The following is a 22,226-nucleotide window of genomic DNA, read 5'->3' as shown; positions in this document are numbered from 1 at the left end:
TAAAAAGCGACCATTGTTATGTTTTTAACTTTCTTCGGAAATAAAATTTAATTGAAATTGTGTAACAGTGAGTGAAATTTTATATATAACTAACTATTACCCGCGACTCCGTCCGCGCGGAATAAAAAATAGAAAACGGGGTAAAAATTATCCTACGTCCGTTTCCTGGTTCTATTCGATTCAGCCGTTCTTGAGTTATAAATTGTGTAACTAACACGACTTTCTTTTATATATATAGACTAGCTGTCGCCCGCGACTCCGTCTGCGCGCAGTTAAAAAAAACTTAATAGGGGTATGAAAAATAGATGTTGGCCGATTCTCAGAGCTACTCAATATGCTCACAAAATTTCATGAGAATCGGTCAAGCCGTTTCGGAGGAGTACGGGAACGAAAACTGTGACACGAGAATTTTATATATTAGATAGATATAGTATAGACAAATATGAAAAAATTTCGTTTTTTTCCACGAACATTTTAAATTTTACAGAATAAAGGAGGCCTATATATTTTACAATGTTTCAGTTCTTATTTGGAACAGTGTATATTCCTTAATATATTAACGCATAGGTCTATATCCGCAAATTGGTGTGTGTCACAATAAATGGCTTTTTTTATATTGTTTAAAATATTATCTAAAATATTTTAGATTGTAATATTTGACTTTTCTATGTCACTATGTCAATGTAGCTCTGACTATATTTCTTATATAAGTGATATGTTTTATTATAGTCCTATATTAAGTTATTGCTTTGTCACAAAAAAAATACTTATGTTTTTACGAAACCTATATTTATGGATATTGTTTAATATGCCAAAGTAATGTGCTTTTTATTCCCTTAAGTAGGTTTAAGTGTTTCATAATGTTTATGAAGAATTATTATTGTTTGAAACAAGGCTTTTAGAATTTAAAAAATATTTATTATAAAGAATGTTTAAATTTATTTTCAACACATTTCCCAGTGTTGCTAGAATTTAAAATTATCTGAGTATCATTTATAGTCAAAAAATTATTTCTATAAAATTATGATTTCTTTTTATAATTTGCATTTAATTAAGGTTTTAACATTTGTTTCGGAATAGTTTTAAAATCTATTCAGGTCTGTGTTGAGTTTTTAACTTGTGGTCTTATAAAAATTGTGATTCAACATTCCGACTGTATTGTATTATTTTAAACAAGATTTTGTATTTGCTGCAATAAAAGATTCTCGTGTACTTTTCTGTTAACATGTAATGTCTAAGTATATTGAAATAAAAAGATATAAAACTTCAGATAAAATTAATAATTTATTTACAGAAAAATGCTACATTTAAATTGATCTAACAATTATTTAAAAAAAAACCAGGAAACTACTGCCAACATAATTTGCAAGATGGTAAAACAATAAATATGTTTGTTGGCAACTCAGTACATTTAACAATAAATTACTTTAGCCTCTTGAAGAGGTCTTTGTTGACACACTTGTCGAGGACATGAATGTAGTCAATCAACTCTTCTTCACATGTCTCTGTTGTCTTTGATCGGGAGTTAACTCGGTCATTACACTCTTGGTATTTTGCCCAAAGGTTCTGGGCGTCTGGCTTTTGCGAGCAGATATCCTGTAACACACAATACAGTTTAGATGTGCTTCTATTTTAATTATATTTAAAAAAATACACAAAAATTACCACCTAAATACTTTTAAATACCAAACAAATCTAGATAACTAAAAAAAAATATTAAAAGAAAAACCTCAATATTTCTTATACATGTCTTGCTGGAATCCTACAAGACAAAAAACATTTGTGTTAATAAAGTAGATCCAAAAAAAAAGAGAATCTTCATAGTACATTTCACAGGCAGCACTCATACCTGCAGCATATGCCTACTTATCTTTATAATTGCAGAAATAAATTGTTTGTTTTTATATAAAACTAGCTTTTACCCGCGACTCCGTCCGCGCGGAATAAAAGATAGAAAACGGGGTAAAAATTATCCTATGTCTGTTTTCTGGTTCTAAGCTACCTGCCCACCAATTTTCAGTCAAATCGATTCAGCCGTTCTTGAGATATAAATAGTGTAACTAACACGACTTTCTTTTATATATATAGATATTCAATTTACTCAGTCTTATATTTAACAGAATTCCTTTATATTTCCTGAAGAATTCCTTGATTACCTTTTTATTAAAACATAACATGAAAAAGATGTACTTAAATCAATCCTTCTGACTAAAATACATCATTATTGAAGATTTCGTCGTATTTAACTATTTTCATCAGAGGTAGTTAAACATGAATACTAAATGTATGCAGAACAGTATGTGGTACGGTAAGATTGTATTTTATTAATTAAACATTCAATATTTCAGTATAATGTAAAGCTTATTGCCCGAATGAAGCTTACAAGATTTTTAGGTTGCGAATTACATTACCTCAAAACATATCTGTTTTCATGGGCATTAGAGTGATGACAATTTATTTTTGTACATGTGTCGGAATTGCACTCATAATAATAATAATGAGATGTTTTAAATATTGAATTTGTGCCTTTTTATTATGTTGACAATTATTTATTACACTATAAGGTTATTATAGTTATCGTTAAGCAAATGCCATAAATAATAAATTGATGTTTCTATAGAATTTATAAATTCGTTTTTGAAAAATGATAATAATACCCTGAGCTGCTGCTGAGGATCCACTAATTCTTCCTCTTCTGCTTCCTCGGCTTTAACCACGGGAACCAATTTCTCGGTCATTATGTCTGAAATTTTAATTTCAAAACAATTATTACGTATTAGAGATTTGTTATAGCACTTATTTAGATTTCTAGTTTATTTATTGCAATAAAAATTAACGAAATTAACCCTAAGCGATGATGCAACAACCAACCCTGCAAATTTCCTATATTTCAATGTCTATTATCTATAGCTAGAAAAACATCTAGACAATGTCCACATATATAATCTTCTTCAAGAGTCACAGACTAAAAAAATGTACTTTCTGCAGAATTCAGGAACTTGCGAAATTGATAACTTCAGTAAATTTGTTGAAAGAAAGAAATTAAACTACAAGCGGTTTTAACCAAATGTAACACAAGCGAAAAATTATATCAAAATAAACCCATTTATTAACAACCTGAAAGAAAAATTCTCTATAATAGTTAATGAACTATATATTTCTTATACAGTCTGTAGTCTGCCTCAGAATGACAGTAGGCAGTTTTGCCAATATTTAGAGAATGTTTAAGTTCATAAAGTACACAAATTATTGAAAAGAAATTGAACTTGCTAAAAACGATACTTTATGGCAAACACTTCTGTGTAGTCAAATAGAAGTCTTCTTTTTTGTATTTAATTTTTTTAAGCGAATAATTTTTATTTTTATGTAATTGAGTATTGAAAAAATATAAATGAATTTGAATTTACCGAAAACATAATCATACAAGTAAACATTACTCCGTGTCAGTACTGCTTAGTGTTCGAATAGCTTAGTTTAGTTCGAGCGGTCGTCACCATGGAGAGTGCTTGCTGTTGGAATATATTTTTTATTACGATATTGTCGTGTTAACTTTGTGATATTTTGTTTTTTAGTATGTACATTGTAATAGTAAAGTTTGTTTTATTATTGGAGACGATGAATTTGCGTCATATTATTATCATTCGTTAAAAAGAAGAGAAATTTCATTTTTCTAACAAATTGTTTTAAAAATATTTCAGGTTTGTTTTATCACTAATCCATAAAACAATACAATGGGTTATATTATTTTTTGCTTCAAAAATCATTAAGCTAATATTTTGCAACTGAAGAGAAATTTCGTTGTAATTTGGTGAGGTTATGTACTAATAAAATTTCACACTTATTTTTTGTTTCAGAATGAATGGAGGAATGGAGCATAGAACTCCAGGTCATAATGCTGTGCTTCACAAAGCACCTAAAAATTATAAATTGCTCATGGATCCGTGCCTTGTTAAAGGAGCAACAAAATTGTACAGATATGATGGTTGTGTGCCAGGAGATGCCAGTTATCCTCCGGTTCAATGCAGAGATCCCCGGTCGCAACTATCAAGGATATGGAATAAGATAGAATCAGCAGATTTACCAATTCCTAGGTATTTCTTTCCATTTCAGATTCTCCTCTTACTGTAAAACTATGTCAAACACAAATAAGAAATTCATGTTTTGCCAAGGGTCTTAATATTTTGTTAAGGGATAAAAACACTCAAAATAACTCAAATAATGAAGTGAATATAAAAGTTTTAATGATAATAGCTAAATATTGGTCAAAAAAAGCTTAATCTTGTTGCATGTTGTCAAATGTCTAGTTGCTTTAAATGTGCTCATTATATGTAATGTTACGACTTCTTCGATCGTAATACCTTTCTCGAAATCATGTTTGTTCCATAAAATAGCAATTGAAAGCAATTATTAAAGAAAATTCTTCAATTTTGGTTATAATTTTCTTTGTTTTTATTGTATTTTAACAGACAGTGCTACCAACATAACCATAAAATGACATTTAGAAAGATGCGGGAAATTTAAATAAAAACATTAATTTCAGGTTTAAGATAGATAAAAATTATGTAGGCGTACCTCCTCAAGTAGAAATTACAATAGGGAATTTAAACGACAACATAGATAAGGCGTTTTTGTCAGATATGATGAATAAAGTTGGACCATATGAAGAATTGACAATATTTTATCATCCCGCTACTCAAAGACACTTAGGTTTTGCAAGAATTGTATTTCAAGATGTGCAGTATTCTAAATTATGTATTGATAAATATAATGGAAAATCAGTTATGGGTCAGGTATGTATGCTTTATTAAATTATCTATTTAAATTATTACCAATATAACATTAAGTATAAAAAAGATCAATAAATGAGAGAACATTATGGTTACTTATTTGTTTAAACTATCATTTATTATTAATAAGCATAGCAAGTGTTGAAAAAGTCTCTCCTGATAATTTTACATTCATACATCCATGCATAATTGCACATCATTTTGGATGCTCTTATTACCATCCTTCTTAAGTATTTAAATAATCTGGACTATAAAATGGATAGTGATTTGTTATAAAATTTCTTAGAATGGGTAGGATAGACTTAATTATATACAGTCAAGCTGGATAAGTGAGAACCATCTATAAGAGAGTCATTGTCCAGATCCGAGGGAGGAATCTGTTGTGAATAGGATCTTCTTGGAGGTCCAAAAAGATTGTTATATTGTAAGACTGGCTGTGTAAGCTAGATATTATTAAATATGACATATTTTTGTATTCTCTCTGATATTCAAATATGAAAAAAAAGAAGAGACAAAAATATGTTCTTGAGATAGAATTTTATTGAAGAATTTTTTATGCTGTTGTAACATTAATACATATTAGTTTTATAATAAACATTATTCAATTAGTTTAAAGTGTGTTATTCGCTGCGCTGACCAAATCCTAACAGTAACTCAGGTTAGATAAAAATTTCTAAAATAAAAAAAAATACTGCGGTCCCTTATATTTTTCTTATCCAGGTTCAACTGCACATTTTAAGCCACATTATAGATTTTTCCTTTTTATGTTTCTAAGGACCTATTTGTAATTTTCGTCTGTTATAAATTTCATTTAAATTTATATAGGTGCTGGAGGTATTTCATGATCCATTTGGCAAGAAATGTCAGGAAATGTTTGAGGACAAGACAATGGACAGAAAAGCTCAGCCAGTTGCATCGTCAACTTCAAAACTGCTAATACCGGAAGATGGTCGCTTATCCAAGACTGAGGTGCTAAGTAAAAGACTTGAAGATACTAAGTTGGCTGATAAGGTACATCTTTCATAATTTTCCCTTCATTTAGTATTGGATAAATGTCATAAACCAGGGTTGTCACACTGCATATTAACATGCAATTTATCTAAAGAAATGTTTAATTAAATCATAGATGTACCATAATTTAACTGTTATTATTTGGAAACATTAAGTACCGCAAGGATCACTAGTGTCACACTATGACTAATTCACACTTTTTTTTGCATAGTTGATAAAATTTAGTGATCAGTGATGCATCCAAAATATTCTGTTCACAAAACTATTTAAAATAATTTGACTGCGGGATCATAAAATTATTTAAAATTTAAAATAAAAGTAAGTTAAATTAAATAAAGTTAAATTTAAGGAAATGTTTGTTGAATATTTTATGTATATGGCTAAAAAATTGAATTAAAACCTCCAATATTAAAAATTTTAGATCACTGTTCATTCCTAAAGAAAGAAAAACAGATAGTATGGTAGTTGTTCTTAAACAATTCATGTTTACTAATTTTATTCTACTAATAATATCATTAATCATCATCACCAGGAGGTATACTCCCGTTACAAGGAGGACCACAGTGACAGCAACACACGCTGGTCTGACGAGGAGCGAGAGTACAGACATAGACACCGCAGCCGCAGTGAGCGGGACAGAGATAGAGATGGTGATAGAGACAGAGATAGAGATAAAGAACGGTGAGTACATTGTTTATGGTAATATGTAAGTGAGATTTACATTACATTACATTACATTTATTTCAAATGTTTTGAGTGTAGTTACAAAGTTATGTATGAAATATTATTGAGGACAATCAAATACTAACATTATTTGTATAGTTTATGATCATGTTATACAAAACAGCATGGAAAATATCAATTTATAAATTGTGTTTAAAATTTTATTTAATTGTGCAAGCCGACGATGCAAGAGGAAATGTAAAAGGAAAGCAAGGTAACATTTAACAAATTATAAACAATAAAATTTAAATAAAATATGAAAACAATGATTTTTCTAACTTGGCCGTTACTTGTTATAAAATATTTAACTTGAAGATACAACCCGTTAAAGTATTATTTCTGTTTTTTATGTACGACCAGGCATAGAGAGCGATACGCGCGAAGTACGAGCGACAACAATGATACAGCGTACGCGGCACCGAGTCACAGCTCTGGACACGCCTCCGCACACACGCCAGCGCAGACGTCGAGCCACGCCGCATCGCACACCGCACCGCACACCGCACCGCACACCGCACCGCACGCTGCGCCGCACGTCGCACCGCACGCCGCGCCGCACGCCGCACCGCACGCCGCACCGCACACCGCACCGCACGTCAGCCACCCACCCGCCATGCCGCCAGCAATGCCCACAGAAGTGCCTTACACACCCACTGGACCATTACCCTATGACCCCTACTACCATCAACAAAGGTATGTCAATTCTCTATAATTATTTATTGTTTTTTTTTTTACTATTACACATAATGTTTTTATGATGATTGTTGTTTCTAAGCGGTCATTCCCGGACTCTGAATACAACCGAAAAGTACGTAAAGTTTTTATGTTAATATAAAATAAGATATCATCAGTGTTTTTTATAAATGATTCGCAGAAATCATTGTGCATGCGCAAACAATGATTAATTTCTAATTTTCATGGTATTAGTCACGGCCATTGATTAAATTTTCTGTGTATTAATTAACTATTTTTATACGGTACAATTTAATTGTTTTTTTTTTTTAATTAATTTAATAATTTTTATACTATATTTTTACCTTTCAGCTACGCGTATGGCTACGGAGCGAGTCCCGCGCCGGGCGCGAGCAGTATGTGGTGGGATTGGAGACATCCCCACCACCCCTCACATCATCACACACCACACGTGAGTCATCATCTCCATTCATCACTTCCATCACCAATGTACATGCTATGATGATCACATACATCACATGTTATTTTGACTTGTGATTCAATGCCTTGTATATTACGCTACAACACGCAAATCATAACGTTTTGCACTTTTAATAATTCTACCAATCGTACAATAATAAATAGGGTATTATTATGAAAAAAGTTATGAAATTAAAAGAAAAAATCGAATTTTGGTCCTTTTTTCGTATATCGTGACTTTTTTGTACGAGTTCCATTAAACGACATGCATGTTCGTGTATACTTGTATATAAATATTTCTCAAATCACTTATTACTGCATATAAAACATTAATATATTCTATTTTTGTGTGGCTAAACATCAATTCATTAATTCATTCAACAAACTATTTTGATATCATTACGTACTTATGCTAAGATATCCACACCATAGTTTACGCATTATCTATGAGAGCTGTCAAACTGTCAGTCCTTACGTAGTTCGACAGCTGTTAATACCGTTGTCTATGGTCCGTATATACCATAGTTATTTCCCGGCATTTTGTCTATGGCTGACGACGTGTATTGTGACTAAAGTCGGAGAGGCGGTCGGAGTCGTGGGCGACGCCCACAGCGACCGGCAAGCGCTCCCCGGAAACCAAGCCCAAGAAGACTAAGGAAAAGGTCTGCTTTGTACACGAAGTATATCCAAATTGTACCTATTTTAAATTTAATAATGACTTGAACATCTTAACCGCTAGTAGTAATATTACTAATATTATAAATGCGAATGTTTAGATGGATGGATGGATGTTTGATTGAAGGTATTTTCGGAACAGCTGAACGGATCTTGATGAAATTTGGCACAGATGTAAAACGTAGTCTGAAAGAACACATAGGCTACTTATTAAGTTTTTTTTAAATTCCGCGCAGACAGAGTCGCGGTCAAAAGCTAGTTTTATATAACTTTCTTAACTGACATTTATCAATTTTTATAAAGAATTTAATGGGTACAATTTGATAAATTTAAATTGGTGTTGTAGTAGATTGTATATATCATTTCATATATTTAACACTGCATGCGTCATCACTAATTGCATGAATTAAATGTTTACTAACATTCATTATCATTTTATAAAATCATATTTTTTTTACTTAGGTTATTGTTTAGAATATTCTAGATTTTGTCAACGAAGTTACAATCGTGTATTGTTTAGGATATGACGAGGGAAATTAAAATTGTAGAATAATATAATTTTAGAATTATTTAAATGAAGAAATTATATTAGTAATGAAGACAGCCAATATTGAAGTATTTGTAGTTGGTAGTGATGTTTGCATGTCTTTGTTCTTTTTTACATTAATAATTGTATTTAGAAGATCTTAATTATTTTTGACATATGTGAAGGAATTGCCAGTGGAGCCAAAGAGTATAGAAAATGTGGAGCCCCCGCCCCCGGGGGTGGGCAGCGAAGGGGCGCCTGAACCAAAACCACCCCCACCCGCTGAGGAGCCGAAAAATGTTGATCTTGACACCAGGTATGTTTTTTGAAGTAATTTATTTATTTTAACAATTGAAATGTTCTTATCGTTATTAAATGAAATTCAAACTTTTGAGATGATTTAAGACCCATTTTTGGCCAGTCGTTTAGTGGAAATGTGGTCTAACATGTCCTGTCTGTTAGGATCGCGATGTTGCTCTCCGGTGCCAGCGCAGGCGGCGGGCTGGCGCCTCCGTTCCTCGCGCTCGGCATATCCTCGGAGGAAGAGGACGACGAGCGTCTGCCCGTCAAAATACCGGACCTGGACATGAACCAACCACCATCTGATGATGAAGGTAACACGTTTGTAAAAGACGATTGAGCGGGAAAGAGAGTGAAATATTATTTTTCTGTGGGCGTAGCAATGCCCCCGTCCAGACGAGCTTTTGTCAAGTTTCCATATACCAAATGTGTTATTTTTATCTACAGGATCGGAGAGTGAAGACAGAGAGAGTATATTATCATTGAACTCTAAGAAGGATGTAAACCCGGAACCTTTGTCGACCACACCCTCGCCCTTCCTAACCAGAGACTACTATCTCGAGTGTCTACAGGACACTATTGAAAGGGTCAGTTGAATTACATTGTCTTTAGTTCTCAAACTTAGGGCCAGACTGATTTTTGAAATATCTATCTTCTACTTTTTAATACTCCTAGGCGATTACTAATACAATTGGGAGAAAAAAAAAATTTATGGTTTATGGTGTTTCGTAACAAAAAATTTCTGAACGGTGCATATTTTATCGACTTCAAGTTAGTAGTCTAATGAGACAAAAAGGTGAAATTTATGATAGTTTCTTTATAATGACATTGAATTTGTCTACAACTAATATATTTTTCAGAGAATTAAAGAAGAAGAACGTAAGAAGTTACTAAGCGTGGAGACGGGAGATAAATTGGGTTCGGATATATCGTCGTCTGAGGACGAGCTGCTGACGGGTGAGGAGCGGCGCCGCTCCCCTGCGCACGCGCCCGCCTCCGCCTCCGCCTCCGCCTCAGCCGCACCTTCCGCCTCCGCCTCCGCACACGCCTCCGATAAAGATAGAGATAACCTTGATGATGACCAGGTATTAGTTCCTGTTCATTAATATGAGTATACACAATTCTTAGGTCTTGAACTTCCCAAATGTTCGCAAAACCTTTTTAGATTAAAAATATATCTAAAAATGTGTAATATTATTGTACTGTTCGTAACAAAATATAATTTAATGTTCATCTTCAAGATGTCGCTGTCGTCTCTGTCATCGACGGAGGCCAAGATTGAGGAGCAGGTGCCTGCGGAGGGGTACTTCTATCCGCACCCGCACGCGGCGCAGCCACACCCGCATGCGCACGCGCACCCGCACTACTACCAGCATATGTGGCCACCTACAGGTACCACATACAGTTGTTATGATATTTGAAATTTATATTAATTTTGTCTCAAATTGCCCTGACGAGTTTTCTATTATCAACAGCAAAAAGCCAAGTTATCCTTAATTTGGGTTACTTCTTTATGACATAATATATGAGCCTCCGACAAATGTCTTTTTTCTTGGCCAAGTACTTGCCACGAAAACTATCTTTGTTGCCTTTTATTTTTTTCTAGTCTTAATGGGATATGAAAGTAACATAAATTAATGTGACTTGTAATACAGCGTACCCTCCGCCGGCGTACGCGGGGGCGGGGCCGGGGGCGGAGATGGCGCTGGCGTACGGGGGCGGCTACCCCGCACCAGTAATGCCGCACCACTACCCGCACCACGCCTACCCCCAGCCAGCGCAACACGCACAGGTACACTAAAACTTTTAACAATCAATTATTTAATAACTTATTAAATGTAATATGCTTTAGAAATAAAAAAAAAACTTAATTAGTAACCTGATTCAGATTATGTTCTACATCTATGCTAAATTTCATTGAGCCCGATGAACCGTTTTGGAGATGTATTGTAAGAAACTTCCATCCATCCATCCATTTTAACTTTCGCATTTATAATATTAGTAAAAAATATTGACTTTATTAGGACACCTCGTTGCGGGAAAGGGACAAAAGATGTGACGTATATGAGATACAAGTTTCCATATAAATTTTTCACCCTTATTTCCAGGAGCTAGACAACCCTTACTTCTTGACAATAAACAGGGTGATAGACCGCGTTACGACGGAATTAAAGCAAATACTGAAGAAGGATTTCAACAAGAAGATGATTGAAAGTACAGCGTTCAAGAGTTTCGAAGTATGGTGGGACGAGCAGAGCAGGAAAGTGCGAGCACCCAAGACAAAGGAGGATACGGGGCAACCGTTACAGGTAAAAAAAGCGCTTACGCGATTTTATACATAGTTAAAGAATTAAATTTATAACCCACTTAGGATTGAATATTGTTGCTATAAAGGTTAACTTTGCATATGTATATTTGGTTGTTAGTCGAAATGGGAAATAAAGATTCCCGATTGTATGAAGTTTTTTTAATAGCCAAAGGGGAAACTAACAAACGGCCACTTGAATTCGCTAAATTAGCGAATTACCTTTAATTGATCCGCCCCTTCTTCGCCAAATCAACCTCTCTTATAACAAAAAGGTGGGATGGGTAACAGGTCTAAAACTTGTACAAATGCAATAAAAAATTGTAACAATGTAATATTTATTTGGCTCTCAATTGAAATAAAAATGGTGTTTTCTCAACAGGATATTTCTAATAAGAAAGAAGAAACAGTGGACTCTATTAAGTCTATTATGGAGTCTAGAGACCTAGGTCTAGAACTAGGTGGGTATGGGGTCGGTATTGGCCTAGGTCTCCGCGCCACTATACCTAAGATGCCGAGCTTCAGACGTAAGAGGAAAATACCTTCTCCCGTTGTTATGGATGAAGATTCTTCCAAACGTCTTAGTGATCAGGTAAAGTTAAAATTTATTAGTGATTCTTAGAGTAGATTTCTCACTCTCAATCCGCTCTTAGGAGATTCTTAGTGGTCATTTACCGTTTCTGTGTGCAGTTAAGGAATTATAATCACAAACACATAAGATGCTTTATTTTTAGTCTGTATTTATGTAATTTTGTAATTAGACATGTTTTTAGTTGTAATCGCTTCTGATGTGGCAGTAAATTTGACTATGTGAGGCGTCAAGCACTGTTATATCAAGTTTGAGGCTTCAATATTCTGTTATTTTAACAATTTCATCGTATCTTTTTTCGAAGGTTTGCCTCCTAGATTTAATATAGAAAATTCTATTTATAAGTACGTAATATATATGTTAAATATTTCCAGGAAGAAATGGTGCAGAATTCTGACGAGGAGAAGGAAGTGCCAACCAGTCCGAGGAGTAGGACGACAGGGTCTTATCTATCCACCAACAGAAGACGACAGTCCAGCAGTTCTTCCAGGTTTGTATGCCTTGAATATCCAGTGTAACGTCTTTATTACAATATTGTCATCCCTTTCATTCTCTTTAAGAATAACAGTGACAGCAATATACAAAGATCATGACATTTGTAATATATGGGAAACAACATATAAAGGCATAGACGAAATGATACCTAAAGGTGCGATTTCATTGGATGCGACAGACAGCATAGTGAAATATCAGAATCGGTGTCAGACAAATTAATATTGCAAGTGCTGTCTGCTGCTGCAGCACGTGCAGTTACCCTGTGCTGCTGTCGTTTATATAACGAATGTTGCGTTTAGTGAAACCGCACCTAAACCTGTAATCAGTTTCCATAGTTGAAATAATCGTACATAAACATGGTCATCTCTTATTATTATTTTTTTATATTTTATACAAATGTTTCGGTAATGTTATATATACGTTTTCCATTTTGTGTGCAGGTCATCTTCATCATCATCATCCCGGTCGTCATCATCAGACTCTGTGTCGGCGGGTAAAGGCGCTGCGCCTCGCATCTACTCTGACTCCGATGATGACTCCGAACTTGATGAGTCTCAGGTATTTGTTATGTCTATGTCACGTTAAATTAGAAATATTGTCTATTTGTAATTGAACTAGACAGGAGAAACTATTGCTGGATGTACAAAAAAAAATTATGAATATTTTTTATTTGCAGTTTAAGGTTGTGGCTAATAATAAGGAAAGGCTCAGAAGGGTCTACTCGTCATCGGACAGTGAAGAAGAACAAAGTAGAAGAGGTGAGTTGTATACAAAATATTAGTATCCAGGAGTTAAATTAATTTCTATTTAAGGAACTTAAGTGTTCTATAATTAAAAGTTTATTTGTTCAAATTTAAAATTTCTTCTATCTCCGAATAATCAATGCATTTATTTAATTTTTCTATCAAAGAAGGACCAAATACTTACCTATGAATAAAAAAAATTAAGTAAACCTATTTTTTATGATTATGTATGCATAAAGAATTAATCTATATTCAATAATTATTTCCAGAAAAAACTCCAATACCACCAGTGGAGATGGACGAGGCGGGCGAGGAGATAGCGCCTAGTTCGGAGCGGCTCGGCTCACCAATACTGTCTCCGGAGGAGGAACCTCGAGACTTGCTCCTCGATCGGGTCTACTCCGACTCGGAAGAGGAGAGAGAATACCAGGTAAATATACTAGAATTATATGTCGTTAGGTGGTCAATTATGTTACCCTTAAATATTAGGTCCTTACATATGAAATTGGCGTTTTTCGTACTGGCCACTTTAATCACGAATTTCTCCTCTTTGGTAAGGAATTCCAAATTCAAATTTGTACAGCTATAGACTCATGTATTTGTGGTTCGATGACCGTCATTCATTTGTTTTTTTTCTTCTGTTTTTTTCTGTTTGCGTCACTCATTTTACAAAATGGAAAACTTAAAATATCGCATTATTTACGAGTACGAGTTCCGCCGTGGCACTAGTGCTGCGGAAACGACTCGAAGGGTGAATGATGTGTATGGCGGTCGTGTTGCAAAAGAAAACACAGTTCGTTTTTGGTTCCAACGTTTTCGTTCTGGAAATTTCGATCTGCAGAACAAGCCCCGTGGACGGCCTGAGACTCAAGTTGATAATGAAGAGTTGAAGGCTATTGTGGAAGCGGATCCATCGCAAACCACGTCCGAGTTAGCTGCAGGCTGCGATGTTAGTGATAAAACTGTTTTAATTCACTTGAAGCAAATTGGGAAGATTAAAAAGCTTGAAAGGTGGGTACCTCACGAATTGACTGAAGCAAACCGGCAAACGCGCGTCGCCTGTTGCGTTACATTACTAAACCGGCACAATAATGAAGGTATTTTAAACCGAATCATTACCTGTGATGAAAAATGGGTTCTTTACGATAATCGGAAGCGCTCAGCGCAATGGTTGGATCCTGGCCAGCCAGCCAAATCCTGCCCCAAGCGAAAATTAACCCCAAAAAAGTTACTTGTAAGCGTTTGGTGGACTAGTGCCGGTATTGTTCATTACAGTTTTCTCAAATCTGGCCAGACTATTACGGCTGATGTCTATTGTCAGCAATTGCAAACCATGATGGAAAAGCTAGCGGCTAAACAACCTAGGCTGGTCAATCGCTCCACGCCACTGCTGCTTCACGACAACGCTAGACCACACACTGCGCAACAGACGGCTACTAAATTAGAAGAGCTTCAATTGGAAAGTCTAAGACATCCTCCGTACTCCCCGGACCTTGCTCCAACAGATTACCATTTTTTTCGAAATTTGGATAACTTCTTGCAAGGGAAAAAATTCAACTCCGATGGGGCAGTCCAAATCGCCTTCAAAGATTTTATTGATTCCCGTCCGACTGGTTTTTTTAGTAAAGGGATCAATGAACTACCTATGAGATGGCAAAAGTGCATAGAAAATAATGGTTCATACTTTGATTAATTAAATATATTATATAAAAAAATATTCGACTTTTTGTTCCTCCCATACAAAACGCCAATTTCATATGTAAGGACCTAATATTACTACAAGAGCTTAAGTACAAGTGTACTGCGAATACATTATCTTAAGGAAGATGTTGGAAAGGAGAAAAAAGTGAAATAAGTTAGACATTTTCCAGAAATATTTCCTTTTATGTGGTTCCTTTAAAGTAAATAAATATTCTTTTAATAGGAAAGAAGAAGAAGAAATACAGAATATATGGAACAGATAGAAAGGGAGTTCCTAGAAGAACAGAGGAGAAAGTTGGAAGGCGACACGAGGCCACAGCCAGACAAACCGCCTGATGATGGGTATATATATTGAAAATATTTTGATCATATAAAGATACATATAAAATTTCTATTTATATCACCTTATTTAAATCCTATCCTTATTTAAATGTCTATTTTATTTTCACAGTAAATTAGACAGTATGGCAGAAGAAAGAAGTAGTCCAATCAAGAATCATTTGAAATCACCTGAGAAAAGTAAAAAGGCAGACGTGGAAGAGGGAGAGATCACTTCAGACGAGGAACCGCTGGAGATCCGGCGGAAGAAGGAGAAGAAGCAGAAGAAGAAAGAAGATAAGAGACGAAGAGTGGTGTCCGTTAGTGATGAACATAGTTACACGGAATCTGGCATCGGTCTCAATGGTGTTAAAGATGTAAGTCTATATATATCTAATATATTAGTTTACTAGCTGTCGCCCGCGACTTGGTCTGCGCAGAATTTTAAAAAATGTTTATATCATATAAAAATTATATATATTATACCTCTCAGTTAAAGTCCCGTTTAAATCTGTCCATCCGTTTCTGAGATTACCCGGAATAAACGCGGATTTGTGGATAGACAGACACACAAAAATTTTAAAAATTGGATCATGTTCGAGAAATTTGCAATTTTCTTTCCTATATTACATACAGACATTCTAATTTTATTTATTGTATAGGCCTAATAGATCTCACAATTAACTAGAATTTAAGAAAAATTTAATATATCTATTTTTAATATATATGTGTGTGCAGACAAGCTGCGCTTTGTCAGAGACGTCATCGCCGCAGTCGCAGGCGTCACAAGCGTCGCAGGCATCACAAGTGGCACTCGACCACTCCTACTGCCGACCACCTCCTGACCTGCAGCCAGCCACACCCACCACTCCCACAACACCCACACGACTCTCTAACCATCTGCACCACGACCACGGTCAGCATCCAACACTTGTACAAATATATATAGAGCGGACATTCAAAATATACTGCGATTCAGATGATCTCTATAAATGGATAGGTTTGGAAATGACAGCTCTTGCTGTGTTCCGACTACGCGAATGTTGATGTTACTGACGTTTCCATGTCTATTATTAGCTGGAATCCACGCAACCGCTACTAAACAAAATGGTCAAATTCAAATAGACACAAAATATCACGACTTATAGCCTGTCTATGTATAGAGATATCCGGTTTTTCTTATGTTGGGGATGTCTACGCGTGTCACTGACTTCTTTTTATTAAATGTCTAACTTTTATTAGCCCTCTTTATTTACAAAAAGAAAGAATATCCTGCCGTCATCAATACTATCGCAGACGTTCGTAGGAAACAAAAATGCCACTTGCAAATTGAAGTTTTTAATAATTTTTTATGCATGTTCAGGGTACACATGGATGGCGGAACCGAAGAGTGACACGCAACAGGAAGAAATCAAGCCCAAGAAAGAGAAGAGACCGTACAAACGCAAACACGAGACCAAGAAGTTGGCAGAGATACAAAACAAGTCAGTACACACTGAATATTGACTTACTAATCGTAGGTTTCTGAGACTGAAATATGTTTTATACAAAGATTTTGGTCTCAGAAACCAACGATTTAACAGTCCCTCAGTGTAGTTCTCATACTAAATCTACACTAATAGACTTCCTTAGTAACCACTTAACAATTATCTCTGTTAACAGACTACACGAGACGGTGGAAAGTGGTGCATCAAGTCCTGAAGCAGTATCTCGGGGTGTGACATTCCCGGCGCGAGACATGATGGCGGAGATGCAAGTTATGTACGAGTTCCTGACTCGAGGTGTGGACCGTGAGGATGTACGTCTGCTGCGACGAGCGTACGAGGCGTTACTGGCGGAGGATGCACACGGATACTGGCTCAATGACACACATTGGGTCGATCATCCCCCCACCGATGTAGTCTATGCCCCACCACCACGCAAGAAGTACAAGCGTCAACCCAACATGTATGAAGACCTACAGGTAACTCACAGCGACATCTGCACGTGTAAACTGAAAGTACGCAACTAACTGTATCTATTGTTAATATAGTTCGGAAAAGATAGCTGTCGCCCGCGATTCCGTCCGCGTAGAATTAAAAATATGAATGTGCTCTATATCTATGCCGAATTTCATAGAGATCCGTTGAACCGTTTTGAAGATACCTTTTAACAAACATCCATCCATCCATCCATCCATGTAAACTTTCACATTGAGTAAGATTATAAACAGAATGAAAGGTCACATGTTTCCTTTTTCTTGATAGAATAGATACCTAATTTCATTAAAAATATTACAACTAATAGACTCTTTTTATACCATTATTTAGTATGTATGATTTCATCCTCATATTTGCTTGGGTTGCAAAATATATTTAAAAAAAACAAGTCTATATTACTCTCGCGCAATTCAGCTTTCAATAAAAGTCCTGTCAAAATCTATCAAGCCGTTTCGAACGCGGACTTGCTGACGGACAGACAAATATTATTTTGTGTTATTGTGCAGGGCCACTCTAGCGGTGCAGCGCGTACTGAGGGTTACTACAAGATGGAGGCGCGGCTGAAGGCCAAATACAAGTATCACCATGGACGTGGAGCTGCTGGAGATGACAAGCGTCCCAGCAAGATGCAGCTCTCTCGTGAAGCTCGCTCCAACCAGCGCAGGCTGCTCACCGCATTCGGTATGACAGTAACTTCACGCCCCTAACCAAGAGAGGAAGGCAGAGATTTACTCTTGCACATACAAACTACATAGTCAATTTGATTTGTAAGAAGTGTGCAAACGTTAATTTCATAGAAACTGATCGGGTTAATGTTTACTACTTGCAGGTACGGACACTGACTCCGACTTGCTCAAGTTCAATCAGTTGAAGTTCAGAAAGAAGCAGCTGAAGTTTGCCAAATCCGGTATACACGACTGGGGTCTTTTCGCACAGGTATTCATTTACCTTGTATTATAATTTATTCGCTTAATGTTGCTATAAAAATAGTAAATAGAGATTATAATGTTGTTTTTATTTGCGTTTAGGAGCCGATAGCTGCGGACGAGATGGTGATAGAGTACGTTGGTCAGATGATCCGGCCGATAGTTGCGGATGTGCGCGAGGCTCAGTACGAGGCCACAGGCATCGGCAGCTCCTATCTCTTCCGGATAGATCTCGACACCATCATAGATGCTACCAAGTGCGGCAACCTCGCCCGCTTCATCAATCACAGCTGCAACGTGAGTCATACACATACATACAAACACATACGCACACATACATTTTTTTATATTACAAGGTGGCAAACGAGCATGTGGCCGCAGGAATTCGCCGAAATGGCGAAGCGACCGCTGCCCATAGACATTCGCAATTGCGGATGCGTTGCTTACCCTCAATCGACGAAGGAGGAGACGCTCAAAAAGAGAATATTTAACCTTCCTATGCAGCTCCTCCTCCATCAAATCCACCTCCCCTTCCCATCCTTTCCTTATAAGCAAAGGGTGGGAAGGGAAAGAGAACTAAAATGAGGCCTCCGGTACCACACTCATCAGACTGCACGCGGAATTACTTCCACTTGACGCCTGTCTTCTGTGTGGTCGTGGTATTGCACCAGCGAGCCGGACAATTCGTGCAACTGATGTTACATACAGTCAAACTAGTATTTCTGATTGATTAGTTCTGTCAGAAAATATGTAAAACTTGCATATAAATTGACAAGGTTGTTTTAACCGGTGGGCATAAATTAAACTAAATTATAACAGCTTACTAACGCTCACCTGTCAACGTCTAATTTTGTTTTTCTTTTATAAAATTTTCTACGTCTAAATAGTTTTTATATATTCTGATAAAACCAATCGCGATAGCAGCGCCTCTCAACTTAATTTTATTATCACATTGATATATATATGCTAATTAGCACACTTTTCTTTTTTCATTTTTCTATTTACAATAATGTTATGTAAGAAAAAGTCCAAAAAATCAAACAATTGATTCTATTTCAATATTTATTAAATGATGACTTTTTTTCAGCCAAATTGCTACGCAAAGATAATAACGATAGAGTCTCAAAAGAAAATCGTGATATACTCGAAGCAGCCGATAGGAGTAGACGAGGAGATCACATACGACTACAAGTTCCCTCTAGAAGACGAGAAGATACCCTGTCTGTGTGGAGCGCCACAGTGCAGGGGCTTCCTCAACTAAACCACGCCCCTCCCCACAACCTTCGCCACAACCTTCGCCACGCCCCGCACAGGGGATGAGACAAATAGGACAGGAGATGAGACAGTGCAGGAAATTACATATGTCAGTGCTTCTCCAACTTTTTATTTTGGACACTATGGACAGGATCGTTTGGGTCATTGTTTTTAAAACTTTAGTTATAATTTTTCAAATTGAAATGTATTAATACGCTTTTTTTTTAGAGAATTATTCTAGACTATTTAATTTATTTGAAACTAAGACAAAAAAACAAAACCAATTCGTTAATAATTTATCCTTTTTTGGAAAGGCTAAAGGAAGGTATTTTAACAATTCGCCGGAAATTAAAAAAAAATCGGAGTTTTTTTTTTTGGTTGGGAAACATTGACTCAGTGAGATTTTTATCAGCACCATTTGTTTGAAGTTGGTAAAATGAAAGCACAATGTAAAAAAAAATAGTTATAAAAGCAAATGGTGGTGGAAGGTAGTGACTATATTTGTCAATATGTCATTAAGTCACTTTGGATCCGAATTTAATATAAGAAAGTCACTGGATGGCTCAAGATTTATGTTATATATAAAATAATGCTGAAATTAAGTCTATTCAGATTGTAACTAGATAATGGACATTTACAAATGGTGTTAAAAATTACTGTCTAATTTGAAATATTTTATAGTACACATCGTGAATCTTTTTTTGTCTGAAATTGGTAAGGAATATGTTTATTTCACACTTATTGTTGCGTTTATGTATCGGTCTCACTCATTTTGTTAAATGATTGCAGCTAAATTCATCCATACAGTTTCTTGACTAGTACTATACAAATATGGATATGTTGAGTAAATCTTCTGTCATATGTAAATTAAAAATGTATAGACCAAAATGTATTATTATCTATATATATAAAAGAAAGTCGTGTTAGTTACACTATTTATAACTCAAGAACGGCTGACTCGATTTGACTGAAAATTGGTGGGCAGGTAGCTTAGAACCAGGAAACGGATATAGGATCATTTTTACCCCGTTTTCTATTTTTATTCCGCGCGGACGGAGTCGCGGGTAAAAGCTAGTATGCTATAAAGGAAGACATTCAAATAACTGACCTATAGACTGACAAATTTATCTGACCCGGTAGTCATAAGTGACACTAAATTAAAATAGTTCGCTTCTGTCAATATCAAAAAACTGTCACATGATTAATGTCTTATTTTATCTGTCTTGTCATGTTTTTCTTTTATGATATTTTCAATTCATATACCCATGTAAGTTTTATATGTTTTAGCACGGAATTTTGCAACAGTAGCGACTGTCTCATCGGACCAGATATCTTTGTCCAACTATAGTCAAACAAGTATATCTGAGCTGGTAAGAGGCGCTGCAATCGTATTTACTTCTGTCAGAATATATGTAAAAAATGTAAGATCTTGTGAAACTTTTATTATTGTCAGGAGGGCGCTAGTGAACTGTACAATTTAGTTTGACTTATAAACACCGGGTCAGATAAAGTTGTCGGACTATATTGACAAAGATTATTAACGTAGAGTTACACTGCAGTGACACTTGAGACTATTACGTATTACTGCAGTAATTGTACGTTAATATAACGTAATCTCAAAAGAGGTAAGGTTGTATTTAGTTATTGAATTTTGTGGTATTTCGCTTGGAAGAGTCCGTATTGCAATGTTTTGATGAATGTTTTTTTATAAACTTTGCATATTTATATAACAAAGTAATGATTGATTGCCGCGTTCAATCATTTAATGGTTAAACCTAAGTGATATCTTAAGTGGACACTTTGAGTGCGGTTTAGACGGCTTGTCTACTGGAGACTATGTCAACATGATCTTCATATTAAGAGATTTGTATCTGACGAATGTATATTTAATATAAATTTGTAACATTTTTTTATGTATTGAAAAAAATGTATTTGCCTGTCTGTGTGTATGAAACTTATCTAGTATGTTGAAATCCCAGTGTAATTTGACTAAATCAGTTCTTGAAATGTAATCAAATGTTGTATAAACTTGACTGAATCTAAGATACTTTACTAGGTAAGTGTGTTTTCACTGCTTTAAAACTTGTATAAAAACATACTTATCCCTATGTATTAATAGAGTTGGGCCGATTGAATCGAACAATCGACCCAATGGGAAAATCCCTATTGGACCGATTGATTCTATGTAGTCGAACGGCCCAACGGGAAAAATCCATTCCTTTTGTTGTTAGAAATAGAGATAATAATGTTTCAATACAAGTGTTATGACAATCGAAATTCACAATAATCTTAAGTTGTGGAAACTATTGAAAACATGTTGAAGTCTCAGTTGTTTTCAAGGAAAATGAAAGGGATAACGATATGTTTCTGTTAATGTTTCGGTAGTGTAAACGGTAACATCGGAAATAACTTGCTGTATAATTTCTTGTACATTTATCTCTTTGTGAATATTAAAAAAATATAGTTCTGCTTGTCAGATTTTAGTACATGTTGTAAAGTACATGGCAATATTTGATATCGGAATGTCCTGTCTGTAATTTCAGTGTCCTGTCTACATTTTCAATAGTTGAATCTCTGTGAGAGATACCCTGTGATGGGATATTAAATTAATAAGACCCGACTATGATCTTCACCTAATGAAATGTAAAATGTAATAAGATTGTAAATAAACGATTCTAAGATTTTTTTTTGTTTTATTATTATACACCAACCAACTATAAAGAATATGCAATGATTTATCAG

At 35.3% G+C, this 22,226-nt stretch overlaps 2 protein-coding genes across 2 annotated transcripts; one reads left to right on the top strand and one right to left on the bottom strand.

The window, feature by feature from the left end:
- Positions 1–1,345: 1,345 nt before the first annotated feature.
- On the bottom strand, positions 1,346–2,924 carry LOC106721476 (cytochrome b-c1 complex subunit 6, mitochondrial). The gene is made up of 3 exons (XM_014516418.2): positions 2,847–2,924; positions 2,658–2,743; positions 1,346–1,596 (listed from the first exon to the last, which is right to left on the bottom strand). The coding sequence occupies exons 2-3, from the start codon at positions 2,736–2,738 to the stop codon at positions 1,423–1,425; spliced, it is 255 nt and encodes an 84-aa protein (XP_014371904.2). The 5' UTR covers positions 2,739–2,743; positions 2,847–2,924; the 3' UTR covers positions 1,346–1,422.
- Positions 2,925–3,473: 549 nt separating this feature from the next.
- On the top strand, positions 3,474–19,631 carry LOC106721080 (histone-lysine N-methyltransferase SETD1). Its single transcript, XM_045683349.1, has 30 exons — positions 3,474–3,698; positions 3,855–4,091; positions 4,541–4,790; positions 5,613–5,798; positions 6,331–6,479; positions 6,882–7,214; positions 7,566–7,665; positions 8,249–8,335; positions 9,060–9,190; positions 9,337–9,488; positions 9,622–9,761; positions 10,035–10,259; positions 10,416–10,566; positions 10,830–10,966; positions 11,283–11,483; positions 11,862–12,071; positions 12,443–12,558; positions 13,004–13,121; positions 13,240–13,321; positions 13,576–13,736; positions 15,231–15,349; positions 15,459–15,702; positions 16,064–16,241; positions 16,689–16,809; positions 16,988–17,288; positions 17,811–17,985; positions 18,134–18,240; positions 18,333–18,527; positions 19,318–19,491; positions 19,528–19,631. Exons 2-29 carry the CDS (start codon positions 3,856–3,858, stop codon positions 19,489–19,491), a joined length of 4,779 nt encoding a protein of 1,592 aa, XP_045539305.1. The 5' UTR covers positions 3,474–3,698; position 3,855; the 3' UTR covers positions 19,528–19,631.
- Positions 19,632–22,226: the final 2,595 nt, after the last annotated feature.

The sequence above is a fragment of the Papilio machaon genome, chromosome 21 (genome assembly GCF_912999745.1).
Source record: "Papilio machaon chromosome 21, ilPapMach1.1, whole genome shotgun sequence".
Taxonomy (NCBI): Eukaryota; Metazoa; Arthropoda; class Insecta; order Lepidoptera; family Papilionidae; genus Papilio; species Papilio machaon.
This window is presented reverse-complemented; position numbering and strand designations above follow the sequence as displayed.